The following is an 18188-nucleotide window of genomic DNA, read 5'->3' on the forward strand; positions in this document are numbered from 1 at the left end:
AGTCCTCATGCAGTGCCCTGCGAAGGTGGCACATCACATACGTGCACAGGTGGAAGTGGGGAGGGGGTGTGGGGGGGTTTATGGTTTAGAGTGTCTGTGTGAGATAGAGAGTGTGTGTGTGTGTGTGTGTGTGTGTGTGTGTGTGTGTGTGTGTGTGTGTGTGTGTGTGTGTCTTTTAAGAGGGAAGAAGCAAATGTGTTAGGTGTTTATCAGACCTAGGAGCACAAAAAAAAAGTCCAGGAGACGAAGAATTACATACAAAGTCTTTATCCACCATTTGTCTCCTCTTGGCCCTCCTCGAAACACTCTCACACACAAACTCTCTCGCATACACACCACACACACACACACGATAGGTCCTCATGTCATTGTGAAGTCAGGCATCAACATTCAAGAAAAGAAAAGAAAAACAAAAACACCTCAATGGTAAAAATCATCTCTACCATCACAATGCTTCAGTTCATAAAATATTTTTTTCAGAGAAGTGATTCAGGTTTTTCCTCCAGGTTTAAAGCAGTATGCGTGTGTGTAGTAGTTGTCTTCGTCATCGTCTTTGTCCCACTGCTGCAAACACACAGACACAGACACGCGCGCACACACACAACCAACATACGCACACTCACGCGCTCCAGCACACACCACGTGTCCTCTTTTAGTGGAGAAAGACATGGCGCAATGGAGAGACACTCCTCCCCGAGTGGACGCACGGATCACCAGGAGGAGACGGGGTTTCTTGCCGCAGCTACCAAGGGTCATCCAGGTCACCGGCATTCTGGGTGAGGAAAGAAAAGGAAGAGAGGTGTGCCAGAATCGTTATTGCCAAGTCTATCATTGTATGTAGTAATTAAACTGCTCCAGAAGCCTTAAATAATGGCAAACTTTCAACCTCACTGTCCCCCCCCCTTTTTTTAATATATTCAAATTAAATGGCTAATGGTGGAAAGCCGTTATATTCCCCTGCACAACCAGAACCTCTGATGACTCACCTTGCGGAGAATCACGAGGCCAGCTGTCAGACTGAAAAACAGGGGAGGAATGGAGAGAATGGAGTCCCTATAGTCTACATGGCTTCCTCTCGCTCCTCGCTCAGTTTGAGTTTTCAAACCTGAGAGCTGCTTTTGTTTTAAAGGAGACGACTCTTTAAAATGTCTTCAAGCAGCCGAGACGAGGTCAAGGCTCGAGCTAACAGCTGACAGAGGAGAGCAAGGAAGCTTCAGCAGTTTCCGAATACTTCACAGCCTACACATACACAACACAATAAACGGAGCAAAGGTCTACTAAAAGTGTCAGGGAACAGTCCTGTATCAAATGTCACCATGTTGCATTGGGATTGGAATGCTAAATCATGACAAACAATCACTTCTGAATGGAAAAATGTGAACTTTGAACTCCTTATGACAACCCCTGATCTGCAAGATGACTGATTTGGTACAGGTCCTAAACGAAAAATAGAAAGAAAAAAAAACCCCAAGACATAAATACATACAGTTAGTTTACAGTGAGACACACTTGACACAAATCATTGCATTATACCTCAAATCCTTTTTATTTGTTCATTTGCAGAACTAACCTGTTCCACACAACCACATAGAAATCATAGAAATACAGCTCATACATACAGGTGCGAGCACACACACGCACGTACACCGTTTAGCATTACCCCCCCTCTGATAGTTAAGTGCTTTAGATATTGAAAAGGTAAGTGCAGCGCATGCATTACCAGAATACAGGGCTTGTACAGACTCACAATAACCTCCATCTACCTGAATAAGAATAAACTCTGCAGGTCAAGCAGTCAGTTTCAATAAATCTTTTACATCGAGGTAAGTGTTTAAGATTGAGTCGTTCTGTACAGGCAATGGCACAACCTGTGAGGAATATATGCTGCAATGTGGGGGTTTTTAAACAAAAGCTACAAAGGACTCTTGGAAACCTTGATTATTAATAATACCTTGAACTGATTACAGACAGAGAGCCATCGCACATGAAACATATCAAATGTAGTGCGAATGTAATTCACCACACGTGTCATTTAAGGTTAACAGTACAACATCAGCCGTCCCACCAATATGTATACGTATCACTTTTGTAAGGTAAGATCGAGAAGGCAGGAATACTTGTGGTCGCCATCCCACATGGAGTGCTACCTTTAGACTGACAGAACTGATGTAATCAAAGCAGAGGAGTCCCAATGTCCCCCACGTCCTAATCTTATCAGCAGTTACCAGTTTTTACAGTTTGCCTTTCACTGATCGATGCACTTTGTCAGAATAGCAGCTTTGGTAAAACTGCCAACAATAGGTTTGCAACATAGACTGTAAACAAAAGATAGTGGGAGCCACCATTATCTCGCCCGTTGGTTAGTGAGAATTTTTACTTTTTTTGTATTCAAACTGGATTACAGCAGCGAGAAGCTAGACCCACCGTAAAGCATAGGCTGGTTTATCCACATTTTTTACCCTAATTGGGACCAAAACTTACAAAATGAGCATAATTTTGTTTTACATATAATTTGAAACTACAAACTGAGACCATAAAGCCTCCACGGAGTCATATAGCAATAAGCAGGAGTGCATTTTCAAATGTATAGAACAGGAAATTTTTTTGGAATGCTCTCCCCTGCTGGGAATTAGAAGGAATCCAGGTTTATGGCACTTCTACATACTTTACTTTCCAGACCTGGAACTACGTCCATCTTTTATATACAGTCTATGGGTCCACAGGTTATACTAATTAATTAATGCTAACGTTCTGTTAGTAAGGCCCATGTTTCCAGTTTGAAATACTAGTGCTAAGCTGTGAACACGCCATCCAATCAAACAGCTGTTAGTACAAATGTAGGTCACCATTGTACAATGTAGTGCTTAGCATTTTAAGATAATGTAGCTATGCGCATGTTGCTGTGAAAACAAAACAAAACAAACAAAAACAAAAAAACCTCAGTGCATGACTAAAGACTTTTAGGGAGAACTATAATTGTCGCTCTGGCATCAAAATTTTATCCACTATATAGCTTTGCTTTCTAGTATTCAAAGAGCCTGAGTCTGAACATTTACACCCCCACCGCACTCTACCCCACCAATAACAGTATCAAGCAATTTATTATTTTTTTATGTAATCATGTGGAAGCTGCAAAGATTTAATTTGCACCCAGACTGGTTTGAACAACCTACCATCGCTGAGCAGCTGATGGACTGTGTAACTGTCAAGTAATGCAAGCAATCAGAAACACACATTTCAGTAGTGATTACTGGGCTTTTGCTCGGTCAGTCAAACTCATGCAGACACGCACACATAAACACACATACAAAAACACAAGAAGAGTGTGTTCTGAGTCTGTAGATGGAGTAGGCCTGGAGACAGTGCAAAACGTTGCACAGCTGCAGTTCAGAATGTCTCCTCGTGTTTTCTTTGTCAGTTCCTCCACTGTATGAAGGTGTGGGGGGGTGAGGCTTGAGTGTGGGGATGAGGCTTAAGGGTGGGGTTGAGGGTGGGGTCAGCCAGAAGCAAATACTGATAAATGTCGGCCATAGAGTGCAATGTTCACTTTGGCTTCACTAGCCACTTTTGCTTGTTATATTTTTATTAACTAATTTTCATGGGAAACAATCTGCTTCTGTGATCAAGTTCAAGTTTGGGAATCCAAGCCAAAGTGGTCAGAAGAAACAAAAAGGAAGAAAAATCAAAGAGTCCACATCTAAGGTGTGTATATATATATATATATATATATGTATGTCTCAGATACAGAACTTGAATGGACAGAAAAGCCCTTTTGTTGTTCCTAATGAATTATTCAAATACAAAGCTGGACGTGGCCGATGTGGCCATTCAAGTTCTGCGATGAAGGACAGAGGAGGAGAGGTCATAGCACATCTCACTAGAGCTCTGGGATAGGATGGATGAGAGGGTGGGTGGGTATACAGGCAGGTGGTCAGTCAGAAGAGGGATCAGACTTTGGGATGGGCTCGTCTTGGCTGGCCTCCAGCTCTGCAATGGCGGGTGAGGGCGGGGGCGAAGGGGGAGAGGGAGGGGAGGCGGGTTCGTCCTGGTTGTCACAGTCGTCGGTCGTCCTCCTTCTCTCCCCTGCTCTCTCAATAGCGCTCTCCCCCCGCAGATGGTAGGTAGCCAGGGACTCCTCCAACACCGAGCGGTACTGCCCCGGTGGTGCATGCGGAACTGCCGAAGAGCCTCCAGCAGATGAGCTGCCGTGCTGCCACCTCCCTCCTCACTCTCCTCCTCCTCCTCTCCCCCCGCACAGGCCTGAGGTGACACGCCAGGGTCAGACTCTGCAGGCACGCTCCATTGTCAAACACACACCAGCACACATATGTATTTATATATACACACACACACACACACACATCACCTTACAATCAGCGGCACATCACACACACACAGACATCTACCACACATCAGCATCACAGCATCAAGAGACATACTTGCACCAGACGAACAGGCCCATGCAAACGCTACCTCTGACCCTCTGACCAACAGTCCTTTGTGATATTTGCTGTGTAGTGTAACAAGGGGAGGGGGAATTCATCAGTACCCACAAGCCCAAAGAAAAGAGCCTGCAAGGCTAGACTCCACTGACATTAATACAACAAATACACCCATGCATTTATGCACACACTTCTTCACATTCACCCTGGTGGGCCGTTCAAGACCTGACACTGATCTCGTCTTCAGAATGAAGATGTTTGTAAAAACGCCTGCAGCCTTCCTTTAAAGACGCTGGATGTGGGATTCTCTGCTCTAACATATCCATTTCCTGCAGTATAAACAGAGTGCTGAAGTTTAAAACTCATGTCTTTTTCCGGTTGCTGTTATATTATTTGCAGCTGTAAATACTTCATACCATTTCTTTTTATTTATCTCTTAATAGTGACGGTGCGGTGTTACACATTTTAAACTACACTGCAAACATCCCACTTGTATGATTTAATTTGATTGTGTGCGACAACATTTAAACATTTATTTATAGAAGGTGCTAAGAAAAAAAATCTGTGACTCTGCCCTTAACAAAAACAAACAAACAAACCAAAACAAAAAAAGTTTGTGCTGTCCTGATTAGATGGCCTTGTGGGAGTCCCTATCTGACCAAATCATTGTGGTCAAAGGTGCAAAATGAACCAAACTTAAAAAATGACAACTTAAATCTGAAGTGGGTTTTACTTTTTTTTTAAAGAACCTTTGGATCACATCCATATAAATGTGTTTGAATACACAAATCAGTATTTTTGAGCAGAATCATGATGCCAGGGGAGTGTTAACATCTAATTCAACTTAATTTACATAATCTTTGGCTTGAGATTTCTTAGACAAATCACAGCGAACACAATGCAGCATGGGTACTTTAATTATTGGGTAATTAAAGCACAGATGATCCTGACATTGTTTTCGTAAGCAGTGTGCATACCCGTTCTATGTAACAGAAGAATAATATCTCTAATCTTATTTTTTATTTACATTGATTTCCACATAGTCAAAAAGATATGAGACAGAAAACAGTAAGGAAGCCAAAGGCCTCTCTGGGATCGATACGTCTGTTGGGAGGATTTCTGCAAAATTTACACACAGATTTGAATTATATTTTTACAAGATGTGAGGCTGGGCCTAGCTTAAAAGAAATTAGAATTTTGGATTTTGATCTATGAATTTATTGCAGGGATTTATTAACATTGTGAGAAAGATCAAAAACTGCACATTTCAGGCAGCATGTTCACAAATAAATATCCAATTGAAGACCTCATCTTGAAGTTTAAGAAAGTATCAAAAACAAATCTGGGTTCAAATATCTTTCTAGATCTAATCACTCAGTGCTTTGCAGAAGTATGGCTTCCCGATGAGGTGAATAAAACTTTTTTTAAATGTCCTCCAAACATTTATTTAAGTGCACACACCGAGTATATGAAACAGATGAACGAGAATCCACCTTAAATAAGCTGTGACTACCGAGTTTATCAGTAATACAAAGTAAATATTTAATGTAACAAATAAAGCTAGCATGTTCTTTTGAATGATTTTCTGCTGCTAGGTTTCCAAACACAAAAAAACAGATGCATTTTTCAAGCATTTCAAGGATTAACTATATGAAGTCAATGGTTTAAATAATATGCGCTCACTGCTGAGGGGTTCAACAGGTTTATTGAGGTCTTACTATACATCCCGTTTCGATGATAAATGTGAAATAGAAACACACGCTTGGAGCTTCAGTGCTTTTCAACGTGGAATGCAGTCAACTGAGGCTCCCTGAACCTGTCAAGGTTATTCCGTTTATTCTATCCTCCGCCCTCTTTCACACTTATATCACATTCATTTTCTCTCGCTCTCACACATACATACAGCGGCACACAGAAAGAGTGTCCTTGTCTGGGCTGGTGTTTGTTTATGAGGTTATGTTGAGGCAGGGTGAAAGGCTGAAGAGGTGAAGGGCGGGGAAGAGTTCAGAGAGAGGTTAACTCACCCCTTCTTCTTCTCTGTGAGGGTTCAGCCTATTGTACACCGCCTCGATCACACTCCGCCTGCAAACACACAAACAACACATAGCTTCCTGCTTAGAGGAGACAAACAGCCCCGACATAATGCAGCTTCTGTTCGGTCTCAGTAAATGTATATTGATTGAGGACTTAATGGAGCTAAAAGCGACTTTGTCAATTTTCGAGAATCCACCATTCATGCATATGACACTCTGTAATCTCTTCATTCATGTGTGCAGTCAGTTAATGTTGTGAGTGTTTTCTGCATGTGTTGGCGTTTTAAACAACATGTTTATCCCAGGTTGTTGTGCATGCAACTAAAGGATGCAGACACTTGCGTTTCTCAGTGTTTTATCGTCATCAAATCCTGAAAGGCTTTTCTTGTATAACTGGATAAATCCCAAACATAAACAACATATACACTTTTGAATTTGATGAAAAAAAAATCAAAACTTTTCACATCTTTAATCAACCCAGACTATTTTAACTTATGGGTCATAATATACATCTAATGCTCTCCTAGTAAGACATGTTGCTAAAAACACATCAAACAGATTGACTGCTTATAAACCCAAAGGGCCAGATTTGCAAGATGGGGCAAATTAGCATGAGATGCTCTGCTAACAAGGTGCTAGTTCATAAACAAAGACGCAGCCAATTTATTTCAATAATGACTAACACCATCCATCGACAGCGTGAATTAGTGGGTCAGAAATGAGCAGGCGTGATGAGGGAGTGCGTATTCAACCTACTAAAGTAATACAATGTAAGCACAGGTTTTATCTCTGTGTTTAACGACACAAATCGAGGGTCACTTTAGACCAATGAGCAGTTAAATAATAAGAATTGTTGCGTTTTTGACGTAAAGGCGGAGTCTTCAGTTACAAATTGTTGGGAATTTTGTGTGGATAAATGGCATCTTTGAATATATCAGGTGGCGTGATTCTGTGAAGCGCTGCATTATAAAAACTACTGCCACTTATGGTATATATTTGAAAATCCTAGGGGACTGACCTCTAACCTTGAGGTCAAGGTTACTGGGAATTTAACTTGTCTGAAATTTCTTGTAGCTGCACCTATTGGATGAATTAGAAATCCTACGCTGCCTCGTTCTTGAGTTATTGTCGCATTTACAACATTTTCAGACAACCTGACCTCTGGCTTGAGGTTGAGGTCACCGAGATTCGAACTCCAAGAGAGATTTTTAATGGTAATAATTTGAAAATCTTACACTCCTCATTCCCAAGTTATTGCATTCACAAGCTTGGGTGTTCACTCCGCCTGTCGAGGCGACGACAATACCTCATGAGCCTTTCTGGCTGAAGGGTAAAAACTATTCCACCTTCTAAACCTGTGTTTAACATTAACCAGTAGAATGTGCAAAATAAGAATACAAAACCTTATTTTCTGTCAGAGCTGTCTGACTCTTGTGTTAATAAAGTTTCTGTTACTGTGCCATGTATATAAAAACTTGTTTGTTTTGTTTTTACCTGCATGATGTGTGATGGTGCAGGTATTCGAATATATCATTACTTTGATTTAAGAGTTAATCTGATGCACTTTAATAGCTATATTTAATAGCTTTACATCAACAGACATTTTAAGCTGCATGCCTTAGCTATATACTAGCGAGAAGGTAAAAAAGCAGTCATAGGACTGCTCACAAGTTCTGTGAACAGGTCTCTGTTAAATTCAGTTATACGTGGTTAGGTTTTGATTTTACATCAAAATACCAGTAATCACAAAGTACCAGAAATATGCAGAGATCAGATCTAACCATTCAGGATAAGAATTCAATGAGAAGACAGAGGATCGGAAAAGCTTTGGCAATCCATCCATCCCAGCTATACACTCGTTCTGATAACATTTCACCAATGGCACTCCAAAGCATAACCCTTTACTTAATGCCCTTCATAACTGCGATAAGAAATGTGCTATGCAAACAAAGCTGGTTTTGGTGACTTGTGAGTGAAGGATTCAACTTGTAGTTCATCGCACAGTGTTAACATTCTGGCGATAAATTTCTATGTAATGAATCTATTCAAATTTTCAAGCCTCATAACAATAACTACATACAAGTTTTAAGTGTATAAAAAGTAGATTTTGTTGTATATTTACTTGCTGGCCAGGCCTCCACCAGGGGGAAGGTTGGGGATGTTCTCTGAGGCAATGCTCCTTAGGACAGATACCAGGTCAGGGACTCCAGCCTCTCCACAGTTTCCCATAAGCTCTACAGACAAATGGAAAGATGACAAGAGCTATAATACAGAAATACACCATTTTTAGAATTTAACCACCATCTTTCTCTACAAAGGCTGAGAATGAACCCATAGTAAATCAGATAAACCCCTGCTTGCCTTCTGCTGCGGAACAGTAGAAGACTTCAAATATTTGTACTACCTAAAAAAGACTTATTATGTCGAAGTTATATAGACAGCACCTAAGCACTGAATCCGGCCTTGTGTGTTTCACCTAACCTTTAGAAACAGGCTGAACTATGACTAAACACTTCACAAAAGCCAACCACAAGTTTCAACCGCAACATATCAGACGTGACATTTTAAATACTTAGTGTATTTGCAAAACAAGAAAGATGCTGACGGATAAATAGTAATGTTTCTTTTTTTAACCACAGTATAAAGACTGTGCTGTTGAACACAATAATAAATACAGTACATATTCTAAATTGTGTTATTATGTTTGTTTTAGAGAAAGTTGTTTTACTGAGCTTGCAAACTTAGCAAATTGTTTTTTGTTTTAGTGCATAACCTTGAACTTTAATTAGAAATTGGGGGGAAAAACTGAATAAGCAAACTAAACTTTTCACAGCCTGGTGGTGAGTGAATTTTGGCTTTTATTGAAAGATAAAAGTAAAGAAAAGGGATGTACTTAAAGGCAAAATAAGAATGATTGCAAATCCAAAATCATACAGTCACAGTTTGCAGGTGTGTTTGTGTGTGTTCAGAATGCTGACCCTCAACACGGGTTTCCAAGTATTTATCCAATTCCTCTTCCTTCTTCACAGCCTCCTCTGAGATCTTGGGAGCCGCGGAGAAACACACCAGCACCACACTCATATTGTCCCTGCTCCCCTGGAGAGCGAAGATTGGAGAGAGAGAATGAAGAATGCGTTTCTTTAGCTGGAGGGCCAGTGTAAAACACTATATTAATTGGCATTTATAGGACACACACAGTTCCTTGGCCTTTAACCAAATGGGTAGGCACCTTGTGATTACCTTGTAAAACTCCAATTGGTCACAGTAACGTTCTGTAAGTGTACAATGTATCATACATCACAAAAAGCCGTGGCAGTGGAGGAAATTTATAGCAGCGTGTGGCTGTTACTTGAGATAACTCGTACAGCAAGGTAAAAATAACCAAGGCTCTGTGCACTCACTGGTTCTTGGAGTACCCAAGACACAAAATAAGTGATGCACATAGTGTAATAGTCTAATAGATTCTGCTAAAGCCATTCCTGCTTTATCTTCAATCGATAGCTGAGAGGGCCAATGGATAATGAGAGAATTTAAAGCACCAGTGCATTATTCATCACCTTGTCTTTCACTGTGAGACGTAAAGCATTTTAAATATTTAGATTTGTAATATTTTTGTTACACTAGGCTGCCGTTGTCCATGTTTTACTTTAATATACTATATTTGGTAATTCTACATGGCATCAGATTTCGATTTAGAAAAGTGGCAGCCGTTTCCCACAAATACACTTCACTTGGGCGAGGTGCCCAGGCATATGAACTGCTGTCCAAGTGTTTCTGACAACTAATTTAGCTATAAATCCATCAGGGGCACAACACCATCCATATACTACTGGACAATCGTTCACTCATATTTTGAAAGTTCAGTCGCTGCTAACCCAGACCTGGTCTTCTGTTTCCCAATCAGTCAGAAGTTTTTTATATCATCAACGTCATTATTATTGTATAATCCCTTATCAGATTGTCTAAGATTGCAAGATGAGATTCCAACAGTAGTCCTTTTTCTGCTCTGGAGATCCAGCATAAGCCGGAGGGCCACTTTAACTGGAGTCTACAGCTAGTGGAAACTCCTTCATGTGCTGCTACACTGAGCTCACTGAGTCACTAAGGACAACCAGCTGCAGTTGGATTCAGTCTCCATTTTTCAAACAGTATTGTTTAAGATGCGTGTCTGTCTGACACCACCAGAAATAGAATTAAAATCTGCTTTTGGATTAACTCTAATAACCAGATCTGGTCTGACATTTGGTATACTAGAGTAAATAGTCTTCAAATACTTTCCCACCAGAGCAAATCAGTCTTCTAAACAGATTATAACCTACAAATTTACCAAGCTATCTTTGGTTTGCATGCAACAAGTAATCTTTCAGACATTTGTAACTAGGGATGCACCGATCCCGATACTGGTATCGGGTATCGGGGCCGATACTGTAAAATGTGTGCGTACTCGTACTCGTAAAAGTCAACCGATACCATGAACCGATACTAATGTAGCCCAGATGGGAATTTGGTAGTAGATACTCATAATTCCCATGGACTTGAACGCCACATAAGGTGTTCACAGTTCACAGAAGAGAACGGCATGGAGAGATGCACGAGGTTAGCTGAACCAAAGTGAGAGACTCGGCTAGTTTTACTGAGGTTAACTAGCACAAAAGAGTGTGTGACTAGAAAGCTAACCGTGTGAGAGCTTCGCAACAGAGTGTGGGTGAAGTGACTTTTTGTTTCAACGGTCGCACCACCGTGGAAAACTGTGTTTCCAGCCATGACCGCCGAGGCTAAAGGCTAGCCCAGACTGCTTGGTTGCGCCACGGAGGCAGGACTGTCGGAGAGCTGGACAGTGACGGGCTAACGCGCTGTAGCAGAGACAGCATCGGGTCCGCAGGGAGTGGATTTAGTGTGGGACTGGTGAATGGCGACCTACCGAGCAACGGAACTGTAAGTCAGACTTTTGTGCTCTTACTGGGGAGAAGAGGATTTTTCTCCATCGTCCGGCGTGAGCAGCAAACAGGCCTTCAACAAGTGTGAATGTGAGTGTGTGTGGGGCCCATGTGTGAATATTGTATGTTTAGTGGATTTATATAACGTGTTTTGGAGTGTATATTAGTGAGTCACTTACCAAAAGGTGATAACATAAGTTGGGTTGTTTAATATAATTTGAAAGGGAATTATTTCATTTATACAGTGTATTTCATTTGGTTAAGGAATTGGAATATCATTTGAGTTTAAAAAAGGGATGTGTTGTACAGTATTTGTCTCTGCCCTTACGTTCAGTAAACGTTTCGTTTGTGTTAAAGAGTTGTCTGGGGTCGTTTCTTTACTACTGGTTAAGTTTAACTTGTGTGTGGTAGAAGTATCGGTTTTTGTACCCGGTATCGGCAAGTACTCAGATCCAAGTATCGGTATCGGATTGGTTTGAAAAAATTGGTATCGTTGCATCCCTATTTGTAACTGCGATACAGCTCTGCCCCATGGAAATATGTTAAAGTTAAATTTTGCATTTAAAATCATAATCCTATCAGTAAAACTAGTCAAAACAGCTCTGTTTCTGCAGAGTTTCACCTTAAATGTACACTGTATATGAGAAACAACTCACCTTATGCAAGCAGGTGTCCACCACTGAGTTACAGACCTTTTCAAGGTCGTCACACACCAGAAGTCGTGAGTGGACAAACTCACACAGCTCCTCGTTGGACATGACATCCCAGATCCCATCGCACGCCAGGACTATAAACTCGTCTCCTTCGGCTACCCGCTCCAACACACATACCTCTGGCTCGGGGCTCACCAGCTGCTCCGTGGGGCCCTTACCATCCACACATTTGTAGTCGTAGTCCCCCAGAGCCCGGGACACAGCCAGGGAACCGTTTACCCTCTGGATCATGACTGAGCCGCCAGCATTCTGGATGCGCTCTTTTTCACGTGGGTTGCAGGGCTTGTGGTCTTGGGTGGAGAAGCCCACCTTGCTGTCTCGACTAAGCACAGCCCGTGAGTCACCGCAGTTAATGAAGTAGAGGTGGGTCGGGCTGAGCAACACGCATACTGCTGTTGATCCGCTGCGGTCCAGGCCCTGCCGCAGGTCAGAGAAGCTGCGCATATACTCGTCAATGTTCAGGAAGCCAGAGCGGATGCCGTCTTTCACGCCTTCCACGGAGCTGGGTCCTGAAGCAAATTCAGCCCCTCCTGACAAGATGTGCTCCAGCAGGTGACCAGAACAGTAGTTGGCCACCCGGGAGCCAGCGTGGCCATCGTAGACAGCAAAGAAAGACCAGTCGGTGAGTCCATGGGGAAGGCCCACCACAGCTGTGTGGGCGTCCTCCATTTCCACCCTCCAGCCTTGCATGGAGCTCAGGCCGTAACGCAGCCCATTGCCCTCACCGTGGGCACTGTGTTTCTCCGTCTTCGGCTTGTCCAGGAATGCACCCATTGCTGCCTATAGCTAGAGAGTGGAAGAGAAGAAGGCAACTCAGTAAAGAAACATGACACTATAAACAGCAAAGACAAAGAAACTAGCATCTCATGCGCAAAGTCAATAACCACAACATAAACACCAACTTTCTAAGTTTTTGAGTTAGACCTATAGCCAGTGGTTCCACACATAGACTTTACTATAGGCAACCACCAAGGTATGTTATTCCAAGTAATTCTATCATTTTTCTGTATAGTGAACATTCCACTCATCCTTCCAGTTTTCTGTTTCCCTAATGACAGACTGACCAGGCTACCATTGTGGTAGTTCTCAATATCAGTGAATGTCTTCTCCATAATGTTTATTGATTGGATAGACCATTTCATCTTCATTTGGCTGTTTAGCGGATCATCTACCTCGATCTCACGAGGTAGCTTGAATAAATCAAGATGGCTACATCAGCCAGGGCGCTAAGACCTTCTCCAAATTAACATGTGAATCAAAATAACCATACCTGCCCAGATGGAGGCAGATGATCAGCTGTGGTGAACACTATAGCAAGCTAAAAGAAGAATAAGATGATGAATTGTTGTTATAGATAATTAACTTAAGAAAGCACTGGCACACGTGTGCACCCTGTGAAAATAATTATTTTGACAGAGACAACTTTTGTCTAATTTTGGTTCTGTGCATTACCACAATGAATTTTAAATAAAACAACTCAGATGCAGTCGAGTGCAGACTTTCAGTTTTAATTCAGAGGGTTGAAGAAAAAGATTGCATAAAAATGTGAGGAACTAAAGCATTTTTTTTATTTAACACAATCCATTTATTTTGGGGGTTTAAAAGTAAACCATTTGCTGGCTGAAACTCCTAAACCCATAATCCAATTTGAATGTAGATACCCTACCCTCAAATGAAAGCTGAGAGTCTAAACATTGTGTCCGTGTACATAACTGGAACATGTTTCAGTAAACGGGTAACAACAAAAAGAAAAACTTGAGTCAGTGTTCAAAGATATATGGAACTAACTGTAATCCAGTTGAGTGGGAAACCCTCTGCACTGATAAACTCATGAACTTGATGCATGTTATCATATATGAATAACTGCACGTACTGACCAAAAAAACTATACATTAGAACTGACATGAAGACCTTCAAATTCTAAACTTGAACTCCCACGTTGTAAAATGTAATAATCCAGAATTATTCAGACTATACTTAAAAAACAGCAATACTGACATAAACAATTAATGACTGCATTTATAAACCTTATTGTACACGTTTGATAAAAAGCCATTTTCAGTTTACAGATCACAACTTTGGCAGATCTATAAGAAAAAATACACAACATTCTAAAGTGCATAATAACGTGCTTTGTACTATAAATCTCTCTAAATCACCGGTTTTTGATGTCAGTAGTTCAGTAGGCTGCATCATGCCGTGAGTACTGAGCGCTTTTAATTACTCAATGGAGGGTGAGAGCCAGAGATCCTGACAAGACAAAGATAGCTGAGGAGGAACCACAGAGTCGAGGATTATACTGTGGAAGCTTCACCCAGCACACAGAGCCTCTTTCACTCTGAACACACAGTAACTAATACCATTAGTTAACTTGTTGTCGGGAAATGGAGTGGCATTACTGAATCAGTAGGGCATAGATTCTCTGCTGCCAAGACCTGAATTAAATCTCACTTTGAGTCTTGTTTGGTCTTTTCCTCAACATAAACCTTGTTCACTTAAAAAGAACCGCAGAACCTCTTTGTCCATGAGTTAATCACAATCAGCCTTTTAATTATTAAAGCCAGTGGCGTCAGGCAGGCAGACGTCATTAGTTCTTAACATTTCAAGGCCCTGTGTATCCACGATGTCTTGGATGCCAAGATAGGAAAGACGTTTATGTCATCAGGAGGGATTTTACTGCTGTGGAAAGTTAGCAATAATGCTATCTTTTGATGCAACAAATGCAGGAAAACTGTAGGAATGCTCATTAGAAAGAAATTTACTGGGAATGTACAAGCTTTTGTCATCTCTGTACCTTGCCAAGGACATTGTGTGGTGGTTTTTTGCAACAGCTGAGTCAGGCTCAACTTATCTGATGGAAAACCCTATACTGTTAGCACACCAGCTGTGAAAACAGCAGATTCATTTGATGTCTATATTTTGCTAATCTATCTTTTACTAGTTTACTACCTATAAAGGTAAATGACAGAGCACGAGAGAAGCCACCACAAAGGGTCAGCAGTTATTTGAGGTTTGCTACATTGCAGTACTTCTATCTTAATGGTGATTTAATGGCAAAGAATGATTAAGTGAGTTGGAAATAATGGGAAAGCTGCATTATAATGTTATGCTGAAGACATGTCTTTCAAAGATTTTACTGCACTTAGAGTAGGGCTGTAACCCTTCTGAAACCAAGATCCAAATCACCAGACAAACAGCTGTTTGTCCCTACTTAAATGTCCATGTTCACGAAAAAGTCATCAGACCTAACTCTGGTAAAAAGCTTATTTTTTTCTTCTTATTTTGTTTTATTTTTTGCTGACTGTTAAAAAAAAAAATAAGCATGACCCAAAAGACAGTTGTGAAGAATTAATACACCCCAAATCTCTAGTAATGTAGTGAAATGTCAACATAACTGACATAACTGTTCGGTGTTTGTGTGTGGGAAGGTCAAATAAGTACACACACTTACACACTTACCTAAAGGGCAAAAGGAAGGGAAGAAAAACTTGTATAACTGCAAATGACAGCAAGACCCAAGAGAGACTCTCACATTAAGCTGAAAGTGCAAATAAAGTTGTTAAATAAACACTATTTTTGTTTTTCTGTCCATTTACTAAACAATATTTAGGTAAAGCCTTCCTAATGATCCCCATGTCGTCATCATAACTAGGAATAAAGCCAATTAACTACTGACGCAGCACTCAGTACTGGCCAAAGGCCAAATCCAAGGTAAAAGCATTGCTATTGAGACTAAAAAAGCTGGATAAGTTTTGACCTCTAATGTTGAAATTAGGAATGTTTCTAGCAACTAATTTACAAATTATTTAATGCAGACAAGGAAACAATAGCTGACTAGTCCATCCATCCATCCATCCATCCATCTTCATCCGCTTTATCCAAGGCCGGGTCGCGGGGGCAGCAGCCTAAGCAGAGAAGCCCAGACCTCCCTCTCCCCAGCCACCTCCTCCAGCTTATCCGGGGGAACACCAAGGCGTTCCCAGGCCAGCCGAGAGATATAATCTCTCCAGCGTGTCCTGGGTCTGCCCCGGGGCCTCCTCCCGGTGGGACATGCCCGGAACACCTCACCCAGGAGGCGCCCAGGAGGCATCCTTGTCAGATGCCCGAACCACCTCAACTGGCTCCTTTCGATGTGGAGGAGCAGCGGCTCTACTCTGAGCCCCTCCCGGATGGCCGAACTTCTCACCCTATCTCTAAGGGAGAGGCCAGCCACCCTTCGGAGGAAGCTCATTTCTGCCGCTTGTATCCGCGATCTCGTTCTTTCGGTCACTACCCACAGCTCGTGGCCATAGGTGAGGGTAGGGACGTAGATCGACCGGTAAATTGAGAGCTTCGCTTTTACACTCAGCTCCCTCTTCACCACGACGGACCGGTGCAGCATCCGCATCACTGCAGCCGCAGCACCAATCCATCTGTCGATCTCCGGCTCCCTTCTCCCATCACTCGCGAACAAGACCCCGAGATACTTGAACTCCTCCACTTGGGGCAGGAACTCATCCCCGACCCGGAGTGGGCACTCCACCCTTTTCCGGCTGAGAACCATGGCCTCAGATTTGTAGGTGCTGATCCTCATTCCCGCTGCTTCACACTCGGCTGCGAACCGTTCCAGTGCGAGCTGGAGGCCCTCACCTGATGAAGCCAACAGAACCACATCATCCGCAAAAAGCAGAGATGAGATTCTGAGGCCACCGAAGCGAAAGCCCTCCGCCACTTGGCTGCGCCTAGAAATCCTGTCCATAAAAATTATGAACAGAACCGGTGACAAAGGGCAGCCCTGGCGGAGCCCATCACCCACCGGGAACGAGTCCGACTTATTGCCGGCAATGCGAACCAAACTCTTGCAACGGTTGTATAGGGATTGAATGGCCCGTAGCAATGGGCCAGACACCCCATACTCCCGCAACACCTCCCACAGGACACCCCGAGGGACACGGTCGAATGCCTTCTCCAGGTCCACAAAACACATGTAGACTGGTTGGGCAAACTCCCATGCACCCTCAAGTATCCTTGAGAGGATAAAGAGCTGGTCCAGTGTTCCGCGACCAGGACTAGTCTAAAAATAAAAACATACTCAAAAATCATCAGATTGGTGACCTGTCCAGGGTGTACCCTGCCTCTCGCCCTATGGTAGCTGGGATACCAATATGAAAATTGGTGCTTAAGTATCAGCCCTTTAAAGTCTGACACTTTAAGCAGCCTGACCTGACACTAATCTTAATATTACATATATTATTTGGCTAGATCATGATACCCACTACAGTCTCCAAAACCTCCCTTTTACTTTTCTCTGGTATTTTCTCTACACATGAATCAATTCAGACCTAAATGTGAGCAACTGCTACAGTATGGGGTGATTCACAAAACGCATGGTTGGTGTTACACTCATGAGATCTCGAAATCAATGAAAAGCTATAAAAATCAAAAGAGCCTTGACTACATATTGACTTTTCACTGGGTGTTACTTCCCACATGAGTTCGCACACTCGCACGCACACACACACACAAAGACACACGGCGTGACGGCCATGTGCCCAAAAAAGGTTGATACGTGCAAGGAGTGACTACAGCTGGTTTCACGTATGTGTGTGTGTGTCTGCTCTGCGCATGCGTGCAGTGTCATAGTCTATGTGCGAGAAAAAGATGCTCTATAAATACGCCAGGATGGTTTAGATTTCATGACCAGGGTGAGGAGTTGAACCATGCCATTGACATTTTTTAAACTGCTTTCTTGCTACGTGATTATGACAACTAGATTTTCTAAATTAAGCTCATGTTTTCCACTCTTGTGTAGCCTGTATTTTAATGTATTGTATGTTAAGAAAAAGCACTTAGACGTGCTATGAGAAAGGGACAAACGTGTTATGTTCACCCACAGTGATTCTCTCTAAAAATAAAACAAACACACTGCTATTGCCTAGCAACCACCCACCCTGCAGTGCAAACATCCAGCCTAGGCTTCATTCAGCGACATCCCCCTCTCTATGTCTTTCTCTGTCTAAAAGAAACACACACACACTCTCAGCTGCTTGGTAGAGAGAAGAGAGGGGAGTTGCATCATCCATC

The 18188-nt window shown here is 42.2% G+C and overlaps 1 protein-coding gene across 1 annotated transcript in view; it reads right to left on the bottom strand.

Moving 5' to 3' along the window:
- Positions 1 to 1212: 1212 nt before the first annotated feature.
- LOC100708510 (protein phosphatase 1B) overlaps positions 1213 to 18188 on the bottom strand; it is a 28657-nt gene continuing 11681 nt past the window's right edge. The window contains 6 exon segments of the mRNA XM_003441759.5: positions 1213 to 4155; positions 4158 to 4260; positions 6467 to 6524; positions 8598 to 8709; positions 9454 to 9571; positions 12069 to 12911. Coding sequence (XP_003441807.2) covers positions 3932 to 4155; positions 4158 to 4260; positions 6467 to 6524; positions 8598 to 8709; positions 9454 to 9571; positions 12069 to 12899 — 1446 coding nt within the window. The 5' untranslated portion in view covers positions 12900 to 12911 and the 3' untranslated portion in view covers positions 1213 to 3931.

Source organism: Oreochromis niloticus, linkage group LG8, assembly GCF_001858045.2.
Source record: "Oreochromis niloticus isolate F11D_XX linkage group LG8, O_niloticus_UMD_NMBU, whole genome shotgun sequence".
NCBI lineage: Eukaryota > Metazoa > Chordata > Actinopteri > Cichliformes > Cichlidae > Oreochromis > Oreochromis niloticus.